At 60.0% G+C, this 14,640-nt stretch overlaps 4 protein-coding genes across 4 annotated transcripts; all 4 read left to right on the forward strand.

Moving 5' to 3' along the window:
• Positions 1-395: 395 nt before the first annotated feature.
• On the forward strand, positions 396-3,191 carry A1Q1_01803 (uncharacterized protein; the record flags this gene model as incomplete). Its single annotated transcript, XM_014324842.1, has 3 exons — positions 396-616; positions 672-817; positions 886-3,191. The coding sequence occupies 3 exons, from the start codon at positions 396-398 to the stop codon at positions 3,189-3,191; spliced, it is 2,673 nt and encodes an 890-aa protein (XP_014180317.1).
• A 324-nt stretch (positions 3,192-3,515) lies between these two features.
• On the forward strand, positions 3,516-4,312 carry A1Q1_01804 (uncharacterized protein; the record flags this gene model as incomplete). Its single annotated transcript, XM_014324843.1, has 3 exons — positions 3,516-3,638; positions 3,816-4,016; positions 4,058-4,312. 3 exons carry the CDS (start codon positions 3,516-3,518, stop codon positions 4,310-4,312), a joined length of 579 nt encoding a protein of 192 aa, XP_014180318.1.
• Positions 4,313-7,396: 3,084 nt separating this feature from the next.
• On the forward strand, positions 7,397-9,502 carry A1Q1_01805 (AMP binding protein; the record flags this gene model as incomplete). The annotated part of the gene is made up of 5 exons (XM_014324844.1): positions 7,397-7,728; positions 7,855-8,458; positions 8,544-8,616; positions 8,666-8,918; positions 9,121-9,502. 5 exons carry the CDS (start codon positions 7,397-7,399, stop codon positions 9,500-9,502), a joined length of 1,644 nt encoding a protein of 547 aa, XP_014180319.1.
• Positions 9,503-12,677: 3,175 nt separating this feature from the next.
• Positions 12,678-13,724, forward strand: A1Q1_01806 (uncharacterized protein; the record flags this gene model as incomplete). The annotated part of the gene is made up of 1 exon (XM_014324845.1): positions 12,678-13,724. The coding sequence occupies one exon, from the start codon at positions 12,678-12,680 to the stop codon at positions 13,722-13,724; it is 1,047 nt and encodes a 348-aa protein (XP_014180320.1).
• Between the last annotated feature and the right edge of the window lie 916 nt (positions 13,725-14,640).

Genomic DNA, 14,640 nt, shown 5'->3' on the forward strand with positions numbered 1-14,640 from the left:
GTTGTGTGGAGAGGAATGACCGTGGATCCAGCTATTGTGCCATCTGGCCTGGGTGTTCTAGTGCTCAGCCCTGGACCCGCTGCCTGTTGCTCACGGCTCACGGCTGACCGGACGACTACCACTATCTTGCAGGACGCGAGCCAGGTGTCTGCCAGCCAGCCAGACAGGTGATTGATCCAGGTGACCGCCGTCCATCATCACCCCGTCACCGTCTTATCCTTATCACCTCAACTCATCCCACCATCCGCTTAACGGCACCCACCGCGATCAGCCGCACACTACGCCAACAAGCCAGCCTTACACCCACAACCAACACACCCCTTCCTCCTCCACACCTTCCGAACACACCCAAACATACCCTCCACACGCTGCACCCCGCGTGCGGCACCGCCGCTATGAGCGGTCACACTACCCAAAATGTCGCCAACCAAGCGCCTGGCACGCCTCCGTCCGACCCTGGCCCTGGTAATTTAGTCGGCGACGCTCGCCATCCGCATGCCGCTGATGCCGCACGTCGCGCCGCACGCACCGCAAACGTCGTCGTCGGCAAGAGCTCGCGCGCAAGACCCAACAAGGGTCAGCTTGGATGGGGCAACCTGTCGCCCGAGATCCTCCAGTACGTCTTACAGTGCTGTGCCCCAACTCGGCGGCAACCAAAGCTGACTGTACAGCCTCATCCTCGGACACGCAACGAGTGCACCAAGCTTGCCCAGCGCGATTCCCGCTGTCGCCGAGCATGCACCCATTGTCAAGGCTGTCGCGCAGCGCAACCTGCTCGTCTCGATGCGCCTCGTGTCATCTGGCTGGTGTAAAGCAGGTGAGCAACTGCGGTGGAGGCCCTCCAGGGAGAGGGGCGGAATGTAGTTGAGTCGACTGACGCCCCAGTGGATTCGCACCCGTTCTGGCCCACGTACCTCGCCCTCCTGCATTCCGACTGCGAAGTCTCGGCGGCCAACCCAAGCTTCCAGCTGACGCGCCGCGCAACGGCGTCTGTCTGCGTGCCGTGCAGGTTGGCCCTCATCAGCCGGTCGGGCAACACGGGCTCGACCGGCAGCCCAAATCTCGTCGCGACTTTCATCACGTGGACGACTTACACGGGGCCCGTGCCAACGTGCGAGGGGCATCTCCAGCGATTCTGCGCCCATTGCCTGCGCATTGCGGGCGAGCCCTCGGCGCCGCAGCTCGCCCTCAACTTTGCCGATCCCGAGGACCGCGACGAGACTGGCCGCAAGCGTGGCAAGACGGCATTCATCATCTGCCGCTTCTGCCGTGAACGCGCGTTCGAGCTTCCGTTGCACCGCGAGCTGATTGAGTGCGCGCGTGGCGGTGTCTTCGCTGGCCGTGCTGCACCATTCACTGCAGTGTCTTCGGCGGTGGAGTACATCAACTTTGGTCGCGGCACCGCCGAGACGGCGGCGCGCCGCGCACTTGAGGAGGTCTTCCTGCACCACAACACTCGCTGGGGCGAGCTGATCGGCAACATGCTGTATTTCCAGCGGGTTTTGCGCTCGCTCCGCGCCAGCTGCTTCGGCCGCGGACGGTTTGCCTTGACGGGCCCAGAGCAGGATCTGTTCCAGCAGGCCGCAGACGCCGTGTGGGGCGTTGACATCGACACCGACGACACGGATTATGCCACTTGGCTGCGCCGCTTCCGCCATGACATGGAGACGGGTATCTACACGGAAGATGAGTTGCGGCGCGACTACGAAACAACCCGCACCGGCGAGCCGTTCCTGTGGCCAATGCTCCGCGATCGCCTGACACGCGTCTGCCTCCAGCAATGGGTCGTGCACCGCATCCAGGTTGGGTTCTGGGTCATGCCGCACGACGAAGTCGAGCAGCTCCTGACCGGCGTCGCGAGGCACGACAGCATCGACGAGATCGCCCGCAACGCGCGTCACCCGTCGTACGCGCCGAACGAACCCATTCCGGTCCCGCATCTCGAGCGCGCGCGCATCAACTATCGCCCGGAGCATGCCGACCGCCTCTTCCTGCCCTCGCACAGACTGCTGAGCATGATGAACGAGGAGTTCTCCGATCAATTGGCTGGCCGCATCGAGTCGCCGCTCTCTGAGATTGTCGACTGGCAGAAACTGCGCTTCCCCGACTGGGACGCGGCCGAGGCGTCATGCACGCAGACCTCCGTGCCGCAGCTGCTCGAATGGCTCGCAATGCCCGAGTCTTGGGTCCGTCGCGGGCTCACAAGCGCGTGGAAAAACCAAACTACGAACCCGCCTTCTGATGCAGGTGGGGAGACCGTCGTGTCCTCGACTGGCGTTTCCCCCACGAGTGGATCACCCCGTATCGAGCTTGTCGAGGAGCGAGCTGAGCCCCACGGCTTTGTTGTGCATGACGGCTGGATCGCGAGTGACGGGGACATTGACGACCGCGACTCGTTCCTCGACGACGATGACATGATTCTCGCCGAGGATGAGGACACAGACTCTAGCACAGCGTTAACGTCAAGTTCGGCACTCGGGAAGCGCAAGACGTCGGACGAGTCGCGCGAGCTCAGCGAGCGTCCTTCGCGTCCCCGCCTAGGATCCGGGCAGACGTCGCAGTCGAGCGAGGTGTCGACGGTCACGACCTTGGTCACGCCGAATGACAGTCCCGACCTCGTGCTTGCCGAGATCCACTCGCCGGAGAACGACGATGAAACAGACGCCGCCGAAGCGCAGAACTCGACCCCGGTCGCGGCCTCGATCACGGGCACTAACACTGCCACGCCTGGCCAGTCGCCGACGCTGCGCAAGCGCAAGTCGCCCGACGCCGATGCCGAGGAAGCCAAGCTGCAGCCCGCAGAGCCGGCAGGCGGGGACGGACACTGTGACAAGAAGCCGGCGGTGCAACATGCTCATGTCGCACCAGAGCCCAAGCCCACGCCACAGATCAAGCACGCGTCAACGCCTGCGACCCCGTCCTCAGGCTACCAAGTCCATCAGATGTCCGATTCGGACTCGACGCTGTCATCAGAGGACTTTGACGATTTCGAAGTGGCCCCGCGGGTGCCGAGTGCGACGAGCGAGCTTGGCCCCGCCGCCGAGGAAGTGATCAGGCACGCGTGGTACCGCGCCTACGAACCGCTGCGCGAGTGCCGCTGCTCGATATGCGTGCGCGCGCGAGAGGAGGAGACGCAGCGCGTACTGATGTTATCTGCGTTTGGCATGGACGCGGGTTTACGCATCAACTAAGTTAAGAGTGAGGAGGAGGAGGTAGGAGAAGCAGGACCAATACGAATTCAAGTTGTACATGATCATATTGTATTGTAGACAGATGTAGATTGTGATGACTGTGGATGCCATCATGAGCGACAGTAGCAGCACGCCGAGACCGTCAGGATGGATTCCGATATCTGGGACGGCGGGAGCAAATTGCCGGACTTCGGCTATCTTTGCCGGGGCGGGGATTCGGCTGTCAGCCGGCCAGCCAGCGCTGGATGGTGACATGCCGCGGTCAGTCATCAGCTTCGCGACTTCTCCTTCTCTATCCTCCCCACACCGCACAGAGCATCAAACATGGTTCACGTCGACCCCCACACCGTCAAGATCATTCCCCAGGCTGCTAAGCGCTTCATGGCCGCGCCCAAGTACGCCGTTGTCGGTCGTGTTCTCCAGGACCCCGCCAAGTTTGACAACAAGGTGTGTTCCTGAGCTGGAGTAGGACATAAGAGACAGCTTGGAAAGCATGGGTTATCGCATTAGGGAGCGCGAACTGTGTCTGGAGGGCCGTTTGCGGATCCGATTGAGACGATCGCATGTTCCTCGGCGTATGAGCTAGTTGCGATGATCCGGATCTGAAGCGGATGATGGACGAAGTTGGCTTTCCTCGTCGGCGCCGTGCCTCGTTCTGTCTCCTCGCCTATCTCTGCTCCGAATTGCCTGCCATGGACTCTAGCTAACCCCCAGCTCATCAAGTGGTACAACGAGCGCAAGATGCCGCTTACTCCCGTCCGCCCGGCCTCGGACAAGTTTGACAACTCGAAGCCGGTCGAGGGCCTCAACGTTGTTGAGAACATTGTGAGTATCCAGCCTCTCTGTGTGTACCAGCTAACTTTCAGACCGACATTCCCGACCTGAACAACACCTCGATCTCGATGATCATCTCGCCCAAGCTTGGCGCCAACATGCTCAAGGAGCTGTACAAGTCTGAGAAGACGCAGCCCTTCGCTCTCTGGTTCCAGCCCGGTGCCGAGAACGAGGAGATCGAGGCTTTCATCAAGGAGCACAACCTCGAGAACCGCGTCGTCATTGGCGGCCCCTGTGTCCTCCTCCACGGCGACGAGGCCCGGGAGAAGGCCGACGCCAAGCTCTAAAAGGAAGGCTCGGTCATACCTCGGCGGAGTTGTAGATCAGATGCATTGTTAGCAGTAAACCGCATTCTGTCGCATTCTTCACCTGCTTGAAGAGGCAAAGCACAATCCATGAGCATGCATACGACCAAGTCTGGGGTATTGGGGTCTAGCATGCTGAGATGTGGGGGCTGGAGGCGTCGGCCAACCATGTGGCGAGGTAACGGAGTGACAGTGTGACGACGCACCGGTTGTGGTGCCTGAGATTACGCCTGATAACAAGCCGATGCTAGCGGCGGCGACTCGACGCGCCGCCCCATTCCTCCCCTCAAGCACCGTCCCGTGCAACCAACCTAGTCACCTCGCTCTTCTCCATCCTTCGGCCAGTGTGTCGAACACAACGCCCTCGCACCTCACTCACACACCCCCTCTTCTACTCGCTCTTAACCTAATCACACAATGAGAAAGCTGGAACTCGCCGCCGCGCTCCTCCTGTGTCAGAGTGCACACAGTCTCGCGATCGGGCGCGACGCCCGCGACCTCCTGAGGGGCGACTCGCCACCCGTCCTCCCCGTCCCCACACGCCCGTTGCCGTGGAACGAAGTCAACTTCATTAGCACATCAGACACTCATGGTGAGCTGGTTGAGCCGGTATCAGCTGACGTGCAGGCTGGCTCCGTGGTCATCAGCATGTATGTCACCTCTGCTTCTTGTGTCTCCCCTACTAACGCACCGCAGGACACATGGCCCGAGCCCGTAAGATAATTTGGCTTCCCAGATAGCTAATGGCAGAACTACTCTGGTGATTTCGGCTCGTTCGCGTCGTTCGTGCACCACATGCGAAACAAGGCGGACGAGCTCGGCGTCGATCTCCTCGTTGTTGACGCCGGCGATCATCACGACGGAAGCGGACTTGTCTCCTCCTCGCCTGACTCGGCAGGCAAGGCGGATGACATCTTCAGTCAACTGCAGTATGACGTGCTCACGATCGGTAACCACGAGCTGTACAAGTACGAGTCGGCCAAGTGGATCTACGAGCGGCGGGCGCAATGGTAAGCTTGCATAAATCCATGCGAGCTAATTCAATAGGGAGGGCAGATTCCTCACGTCCAATGTGAACATCACGGTCGAGGAGGATGGAGAGGTCATCGACACGCCTATCGGCAGCCGCTTTGCCAAGTTCCAGACTCCCATGTAGGCTAGACGATGTAGTTCGAAAGCTGACAGCAGGTACAACCAGGTCACTGCCTTTGGCGTCATCTTTGACTGTAAGCTGGGGCCTTGGAACTTCGAGCTGACGATGAGTCAAAGCACACGACAAGAATCTCACTGTGCAGGCGCCCACGGATATGGCAAAGGAGCGGTGGTTCCTCGAGGCTATCGAGGAGCGTCCAGACTACTTGTGAGCAACTGCTGGGTGGGGGCAGAGGCTAATAACAGTGTCCTCGTTGGCCACATGCCAGGCCGCGGAGAGACCGCAGAGTGGAAGCCGATCTACGACGCTATCCGAGCTGTCCACCCGCTGGTTCCTGTCTTCATCTTTGGCGGCCACACGCACGTCCGTGACTGTGTGCAGTACGACGATAGGTCCATTGCGTGAGTTGACGGCAGCTGCTAAGACTAACTCTCAGTGTCGTCCCCGGACGTTATCTCGAGACCATCGCGTTCACGTCGTCGTCGATGCCCTTCCCTGGTGACAAGGGTGCTCCTCTCACCATGAACAGGCGCTACATCGACGCCAACCCCGTCAGCTTCAGGTGGCATACGGGGAAGACGGAGAAGACATTCGACACGCACGGCGGACGGCAGATCTCTAAGGGCCTTGAGGACCTGGCACAGGAGCTGAACCTGTCTACGACGTTTGGAACTGCTCCTCACAACTACTACCTCAGCAGGCACCCGTTCGGCCACCCGCGATCGGTTGTCACGCTCTTCCAGGACCACATTCTGCCGACGACGGTCAAGGACAAGCACCGCGACGGGCCCCGTGTCATCATCGGCAATGCTGGCAGTTTGCGCTTCGACCTGTTCAGGGGACCGTTTGACCGCAACGACGAGCTCACTGTGTCACCCTTCACCTCCAAGTTCCTGTATACCCGCCTACCCGCCGATGTCGCCGGTAACATCACCGTCGAGATGAACCGCGCTGGCGCATCGCGCTTTGGTCCCCTCACGCCCCAGGAGGACGACGATGCGTACGTCCGCAAGGTCTATAACGAGTGGCTCCAGCAGCAGTGGGACGACTATCTGATCGATGAGCTCATGGGCGACAGCGACGAGGTGTCGCTTGACGGCCCCGGAGGAAAGCCGCACACCCTTGGTTTTGTCACCAAGGACGCCTGTCCTGGCCGCGGCGACGACATTCGGCACATCCCGGTGCCCTACTCGCCATACCAAGTGTGGGTACCATGCGCGTGGACGGCGAAGCTGACCGTCAGGGATTTCATCCAGTCGCCGATGCCCCATGTCGGCCCCGACGAGGTCATTGACGTAGTAGTTATGGACTTTGCCATGCCGGACTTCCGTGAGTATAGTCCTGAGTTATCTGCTAACTGGCCTCAGTCACCGCCGCCAACGTTGTCGCCCCGAAGATGAAGGTCAAGTGGGAGGACTTCAAGCCGTATGCCGAAGGTCTCGAGATCAACACTGTGTTTGGCGACTATGCCAGGCTGAAATGGCAGTGATCCACAGATCGAGAGGTCACCTTAGATAATCGATAAGTGTCCGAGGCACGACGCCCGGAGCTGTGTCCTTGCGAATTCTTGAACAACGTCTGTACCAGTACACAATGCATCAGTATCAACGAGTTGTGCTCTTCGATCGCATAGAGGATGCTGCAATTGAATGCAGGGTGGTATGTGGTGTCGCTTCCGCCCGGATTCGGCAATCACATTACCGATTGAGCTCTGATCACGATGGATGATCGGATCGCTGAATCCCGGTACTAACCGTTGGTGTGAGACTTGTGGGGAATGCACGCCCTCCCACCCGCTTTGCCTCTTAGCCTCTCCACTTTATCTTTACAGTCTACCAACAGACATCCCGAACACCGCCCACACACACACACATACTTACGGCCATTCAACTTTAGCACACACTCGTTTACCAATGCCGAAGCAGATCATCTGGAAGTCGACGATTCCGGCGCCGGAGCTGCCCGAGTCGTCCTTGATCCAGTACCTCATCGGCGGCGCGGGACAGACACCGTTGCCGCAGTTTGACGACTCGCTCCCTGCCTTCATCGACGGCTTCACGGGCAAGGCACTCACGCGCGGACAGCTGAAGGATGGCGCTCTCCGCCTCGCCGGCGCCCTTGGCAAGCTCGGCCTGGGCAGGGGCTCGACGGTGTGCATCTTCGCCCCGAACTCGGTCAACTGGGCCCGCGCCGCATTCGGCGCCATGGCAGCCGGCGTCACCATCAGTCCCGCGAACGCTGCATAGTAAGTATCTCGGTGGGCGTGGTGGGCACCGGCCCGAGTACCGGAGGGGAGGGCCCCGGTGGTCCCACGGGTCGAGTGCGGGGGAGACAAGGAGACCCTTACGGTGGCGCGTGTGCTGACGGCCAGCGCCGCCAAGGAGATTGCGTACCAGATCAACAACTCGGACTCGAAGCTGTTGTTCATCGACCCAGTCCTGCTCCCGGTGTACGAGGAGGCGCAGTCGCAGATTGAGAACAAGCTCGACGCCAGCCGCGTCGTCCTCCTCTGCACGCCGGAGCAGAAGCCCAAGGGATCCAAGTACAGGACGATTGACGAGGTGATCGCGACGTCGCAGCCGGTGCCGTTCGCGACGGCCAAGGGCAACGAGATCCACGACACGGCCTGGCTGTGTTACTCGTCCGGAACCACGGGCCTGCCCAAGGGCGTCATGACGACGCACTACAACATGACCTCGCAGCTGCAGGCGGTCAACCAGGCGTACCAGTCGCTCGAGAGCGGAAAGGACACGGTTCTCGGCATCCTTCCCTTCTCGCACATCTATGGACTCACCGTGGTCCTCCTCCAGCCCCTCACTGTCGGCGTCCCCGTCGTCGTTCTTCCCAAGTTTGACGAAATTCCCGTCCTGAGCGCGATCCAAAAGTTCAAGATCACGCACGGACTCATCGTCCCGCCCATTCTTATTGTTCTGCTCCACTCGCAGAACGTCAAGAACTACGACCTTTCGTCTCTGGTGAGTTAACCACGTCTTGCAGACAACTGACAAGCAGCGCACCCTCATGAGTGGCGCTGCCCCTCTAAGCGGCGAGCTCATTCAGGCTTTCAACAAGATTCACCCCCACATCTCCCTCACGCAGGGCTACGGCATGACGGAGACGTCGCCGGTTATCAGTGAGTCGGTTTGCTTTTAGTCCGTCCGAGGGGCGATCGCTTACGCCAGCTACTATGACTAGTGAGCACAGCGCGTCTCACCCGGGATACGTCGGAACGCTTATCCCCACTTTTGAGGCGCGCCTCGTGCGCGGCGAGGGCGAGGACGACGCGGGCATCGGAGAGCGCGGTGAGCTGTGGGTGCGCTCGCCCTCGGTCATGAAGGACTACTTCAAGAACCAGAAGGCGACCGATGGCACGATGAGCGGCGAGTGGTACAAGACCGGCGATGTGCTGGTTCGTGATGCGGACGGATGGCTTAAGTGAGTGCCCCCTGAATCCTTCTACGCGCACCGAGAACAATGAAGAAGCATTGTTCTCTGGGGGCCAACGCGGAATGTAGATCACCTGTGGCGGCGTTCGTCCCCAGACGCCCAAGACGCCACAGCGCCGTTTCAGCCACTGTAGCTGAGGGCGGCCCCTACCACCCACTATGTCTCACCCGTATATGAGCTGACATACCAGGGTCGTCGACCGCGTCAAGGAGCTCATCAAGTACAAGGGCTTCCAGGTGCCGCCGGCCGAGCTCGAGGCTCTGCTGCTGCAGCACGAGAAGGTGGTTGACTCTGGCGTCGTCGGCGTTTGGGAGGAGAGTCAGGCCACCGAGCTGCCCCGAGCCTACATCGTGGCGAAGCCTGGCCTCCTCAAGACGCCAGCGGACAAGGCCAAGCTCGAGGCCGAGGTCAGCGCGTGGGTCGCGTCCAAGGTCGCGAACCACAAGAAGCTCCGTGGCGGCTGCATCGTCATCGAGGCCATTCCGAAAAGCCCGTCGGGCAAGATCCTGCGCAAGGACCTGCGCGTGCGCGCCGAGGGCGAGCGCGCCAAGGAGACCCGCGCCAAGCTGTAACCAGCTCGGGTAGTCCGTGAGATATCAGAAGATTTTAGGTGTTTTTAGTGATCTAGTTGTTTCCTTTCCTTGTCCAAGTCAGGATTCTATGCACAAGTGTGCCAAGAGTATCTCCAGGGGCATGCTGCATTCCAAGCGCGCCGGCAAACCCGGCCTCCACACGTGTATCTCGCTCGCATGGGCAAATCCCCGCGCCAGGTTGAGCAGCGGTGGAGAGTGCGGAACGGACCCGGAACGGCGATCAGCGACGTGCCTCTGATGGAAAGAGCGTGCTCGGCAGCTCGGCAGACCTATGCTCGAGGGGCAGACTTGGTTCTGCGGCGGTCTCCGCCGACCTCGACTGCAGTTAGCGATCGGGACGTGCGAGCAATCAGGACGCGCGCAACGCGTATCATAGCGTGATGCACCCGCGCAGCTCGGTGAAATGCACGCGCTGCGCCCGGCACGGCGAGACTTTCTGTTTTTGCTATTGTTGCATTTACATGGCGGTGCATCTCATTCCCCCAGGGTGGGATGGCATGACGCAAGACTAATGGGCGAATAAGCGCACCCGGGCGCACCGCTGCACCGGGGACCAGAGTGCTTAACGCGGTCAGAGTGCAATTAACAGCGAAATAAGGTTTTGCGCATTCTAACAGAAAAACAAGGCTCGGTCCCACTCTTCTGGGTTGGCTGTGGGTGTGGCCTGGCGTTCCTGCACTGTGCCCGAGCAGCCTGGAGCAAGAAGTGGATATACGGAGGCAACGAGTGCTGAATTCTTGGCCCTTCTGGCCTGGTGAATGGGCTGTTGCGGAAGAGAAATGGCGATCCATGCAGGACCCAGGCAGGACCCAGGACCCAGGATCCATCGATCCAGGAAATTGCGAACCCGAGAGACCCGAGATAAACCTCGCCCTGTCTCTCGGTCTCTTGGGTCCCTTGGGTATCTCGGGGGCTCTGTCATGCCTCTTCCCCAGCCCAAGAGGCCAGAGGGAGTCAACGGCGTCTGCACAGTAACTGTCAGTGACATCGACGCTATCTGCCGATTTCTTGCCGATTGCCTGCCGTTGCTCTGCCGACGTGCTGCCGAAGTCGCGACGCAGTTCATCAAGCGGAATGAATGAATGCGAATATGACAGCAGTGGCTTGGTCTCTTTCGCATTCAGTGTGCGCTCCTTGGAGCGTGGAGCGCGAGATCGAGCCAGTCTGGACTCTAGGTCTCTGGGCTGGCCGGGCTCTCGCCGAACACGATGGGTCTCGGCATCCCCGACTATTGTCTTTTCTGGCCGTCCAGCCCACGCTAGGCGCACCGGTCGGAACGTCGTTCGGGGCTACGTCGGGAGAAGAAACGCCTGATTACACTGAGCACCAACATACCGCAGCACGCGACCACCTTCACCTCCACATCGTGCGCGAGGTGTCAGGTCTCTCGACGACACCTCCACCAGGGCGACACCCGGCCCACAGTCCTGCCCGCGCTGGCACCCATGGAGCTATTCAGTGGGCAATGCTGTGGGTCCCAAGCCCGTAGATACTCTCTGCTGCTCAACGCCGGAACGCGGTTTGGTGTTTCCATCGGAAGCGAAGAAGGAACGGTTATCGAAAGAGGTGCAGTGGCATGATATGCCGGTGTTCGAGATTCTGGGAGATAAGGATGGTGAAACGGCGCGAAATCAGCGTCCGCACCATTTTGGGCCGGGTCATTCTCATGACTAAGACGGCCCCGGCACGCTTGGCATTCGGGGCTCGCGACTGGCTATGCTTGCTGGTGACTAACGACCGAGCTGCCAGCTGGCACCCGCGCTGCTTGGGGCGAACGGGACATTACAGTTTCGCAATGAGGAGGAGATAAACCGAGCTTAATGAAGCAGGCGTCACAGAGGAGTTACAGGCCTTCAGGCATGTCAGGATACTGCAACGCCGTGGCGCTGCGTGGCGTCGCACCACTTCACAGGCGGTGAGTGACCGTGCTCTTCCTTTGGTCCAGCTCCAGTGCATTTGCCTGAGGGCGGCAGGGACAGCTCTCGGAACGCCACCTGGACATGTAATCCCGACGCCCGCGTCGATCCTCTGGTAGCGATTGGGTCGGCCTGCTGCGCTCCATTAGTCTGAGTAAGGAGAGGCTGAGCACGAGACCTAGCATTGCTGGCGAACATTGGCCGGCCTGGCCGAGAGAAGAGATCTGGATCTGATCTCCGCGTCTGCGCGCATAGCGTAAACTGGTACTGCGTCGCCGTCGCTCGGTTTTGCGTGTGCGCGTGTGTGCATGCGCAATAGCGAGAGTGCGCAGTTTTCACGCCACAAAGATTTTCGGCGACCCAAACATTCAAAGACCAAAAGGTACACCCGCACGCGTCGTACCTTGCAGTCTCCATTCACCGGGTCGCGGACATCATTAGGAACAGCGCGGAGTGACTACTCCTACTTGTACTTGGGCAAGGCACTGGAAAGCATATACACTGGGAATCGTGTCGGAATTCCACACTTCCGTCATGCGCGGCATTGCATGAGTCATGTTCGAATGCTGAATGTGATCGGCAACGTTACCAGCGTTCTCTGCATGCTCAGCAGCACGCAGCATGCGCACCCTTCTCGCCTGCCTGTTCGCACGGCATGCACGGCACACGATTCGGCACACCGGGAGATCGGTGGGAGCCCGCTTGTTGTTACTCGGGCTTTGGATGAAATCACTCACCGTACAGGCAGTGTTTTCGCACGGGGACTTTTTCGCGGTTACTCGGTCTCAACTCTAATCTCCTCGCGTCAGCCAACTCAGGATACTGCCAAGCATCCCATCAAGCCATGGCATGCGGCACGCCTGCACGCCTCCAGCCATGTCGCCATGTTGGCGCCGGTTACCATTTCACTTCCGACCGATCCGTAGCCCATTGTGCACCCAGGTCGACCCATCATCCATCTTGCCATCTTTCCTCCGATCACTCCGTCACAGACTTCTATATCTATCAACGTCTGGATTCCCCAGTGACGTTTCCTCACCCCCCTCACCATTCCTCACCTGCCCAACTTTGGGTTCCTTCCACTTCTTCGACACCACGAACCCACCAAAAGGGCACTCGACCCCAGCCCACCCCAGCTTCTCCGCATTGCTGTCCGTCGTCCCCCGCAGCACCATACCCACCTCACCACTCCTCCCGCCTCCTCTCCTTCACCTCACATCCAAAACGAGTCTCCAACAATGACTTTCGAGCTCGCCTTCGACCTCATCCCCGACTCTGTCGACGGTGATGTGTCGGCTCGCTCTTCAACGTTCCCTCGTCGCCAGCGCATGTCCCCGCCCCGCAGCATCGGGATGGAGCGCCAGCAGTCGCAGCCCGTACTGACACACGTCGAGTATGCTGCGTGGAACGAGCGCCGCGCTGCATCTCTGTCTGCCGCAACTGGCGCGCGGATCGCAGCCGCCCTCGTCCCTGGTGGCGGCGCCAGTCGATCATCCAGGCAGCGCGCGGGCCGTGCACGAGGGTCTGTCATGAACTTGTTCCCTTCGCCTGTCCCAGAGGCTTCTGAGGAAATGTCCTACCCACAGACGGCTTACCCGATCTCGCCGGTGGAAGCGTCCCAGACGCAAACTCAGATCGAGGCCGCCTACATCCAGCCCGTCAACTACGAGCAGTTCCAGCAGCAGCCTCCTACCCCTCCTCTCGCCTACACCATGTCCCCGTCCCCTGCCCCGCCCGCTACGTTCCGCCCCTCGCGCCCGTCGCTGTCTCGCACATCAACAGGAACCTCGTTCTACAATCACGACGACTACAATTACGAGTTCTCGTCTGCGCTCGATGCCACGATCCGCCCGCAGCCGACGGGGGTCCCCCACTCGCCAATGCCTGACGTGTGGCCGGCGCCGCGCCAGCCTGCCGTCCAGGACATCCCACAAACGCCCTCTCCGTGCCAGACGGACGGTTACGCGTACCCATCGCCAGTCGCGAGTCCGCAGTACATGCCATACCGAGTTCGACACTACAGACGTCCTCGTCGTATCCCAACCCGCGGCAACAATCCTACGCCGACCCGATGCTGCAGCAGCAATACTCGATCGGGAGCACGCAGTGGCCCGTTCAAGCCGAGTTCGACACTACAGACGTCCTCGTCGTATCCCAACCCGCGGCAACAATCCTACGCCGACCCGATGCTGCAGCAGCAATACTCGATCGGGAGCACGCAGTGGCCCGTTCACCAGCACCAGGTGCAGCAGCAGCAGATCTATGTCGGCGAGCAGTACCCATAAACGGCTACCCCCCACCCCCACGCTCCAGCAACGCACGTAAACACGCAATCGCGCGTAAGCTCGAACTTTTTCGGCCTCGGTCGTACCTCGCTCGTACCTTGGTTTTGCTCGATCATCCTTCTCTCGCATTCACACACAAATCACATCGCACACACATCTGGACTGGCATACACCATCCAAGCTTTTAGACCTAGACATTCAAGCATCGGTTGCGTCTCATCACGCCCGGCCCCTCATTGTAAAAGCATAACACATCATAGCATCCATGTACATATTACTTTGCACCTTGCAACCGGCGACCAACAAGCATCAAAAGCTGAGCTCGCTAAGAGCAGACCGGAGTGTGCACAATCGCACACCCGCTAATCTTAATCTGAGCGTTGGACCCTGGACGGTAATTCCAAGATTGCACGAACCGCAGGGTTGCCAGGGTCCCCTCCGCCGCTGACGCTCCCATCGTCATTCACCTCTCAATCTGATCACAGGCACCCAGATTGACTCCCAGACCTAGCTCACTATTCGGCATCCTTTTTGCTATCCTTTTGGCCATCGCCGGCGACGTAAAGAGACGGATATAGCTGGTGCGAAGACGTGACGACGGGGATGGCGGGGCCGGCGTATCGGAGCGAGAAACCGCCTACCGACACTGCTCTTATCGAGACGAAAGATGTCCTGTGTGCGGGGAACGCCGACCGCCCGACGACGCGCCGACGCGACGGCGCTGAGAGCATCTCAAAGGGGTATGAAATGCGTGCACAGGGTGGGGGAGCGGGAGCATTCCACTCGCGCTCGGCCTCCACTTCCCCTCCACCGTCCTCAATGCCCTCGCTACGCCGACCGCTTCCTCAATCAGACTACGCAGCTTCACATCAGAACCATGAACAGCAAATCTGACACTCTCATGGGCTGCAATGGC

Source organism: Trichosporon asahii (genome assembly GCF_000293215.1).
Source record: "Trichosporon asahii var. asahii CBS 2479 unplaced genomic scaffold scaffold00050, whole genome shotgun sequence".
In the NCBI taxonomy this organism is placed as follows: Eukaryota; Fungi; Basidiomycota; class Tremellomycetes; order Trichosporonales; family Trichosporonaceae; genus Trichosporon; species Trichosporon asahii.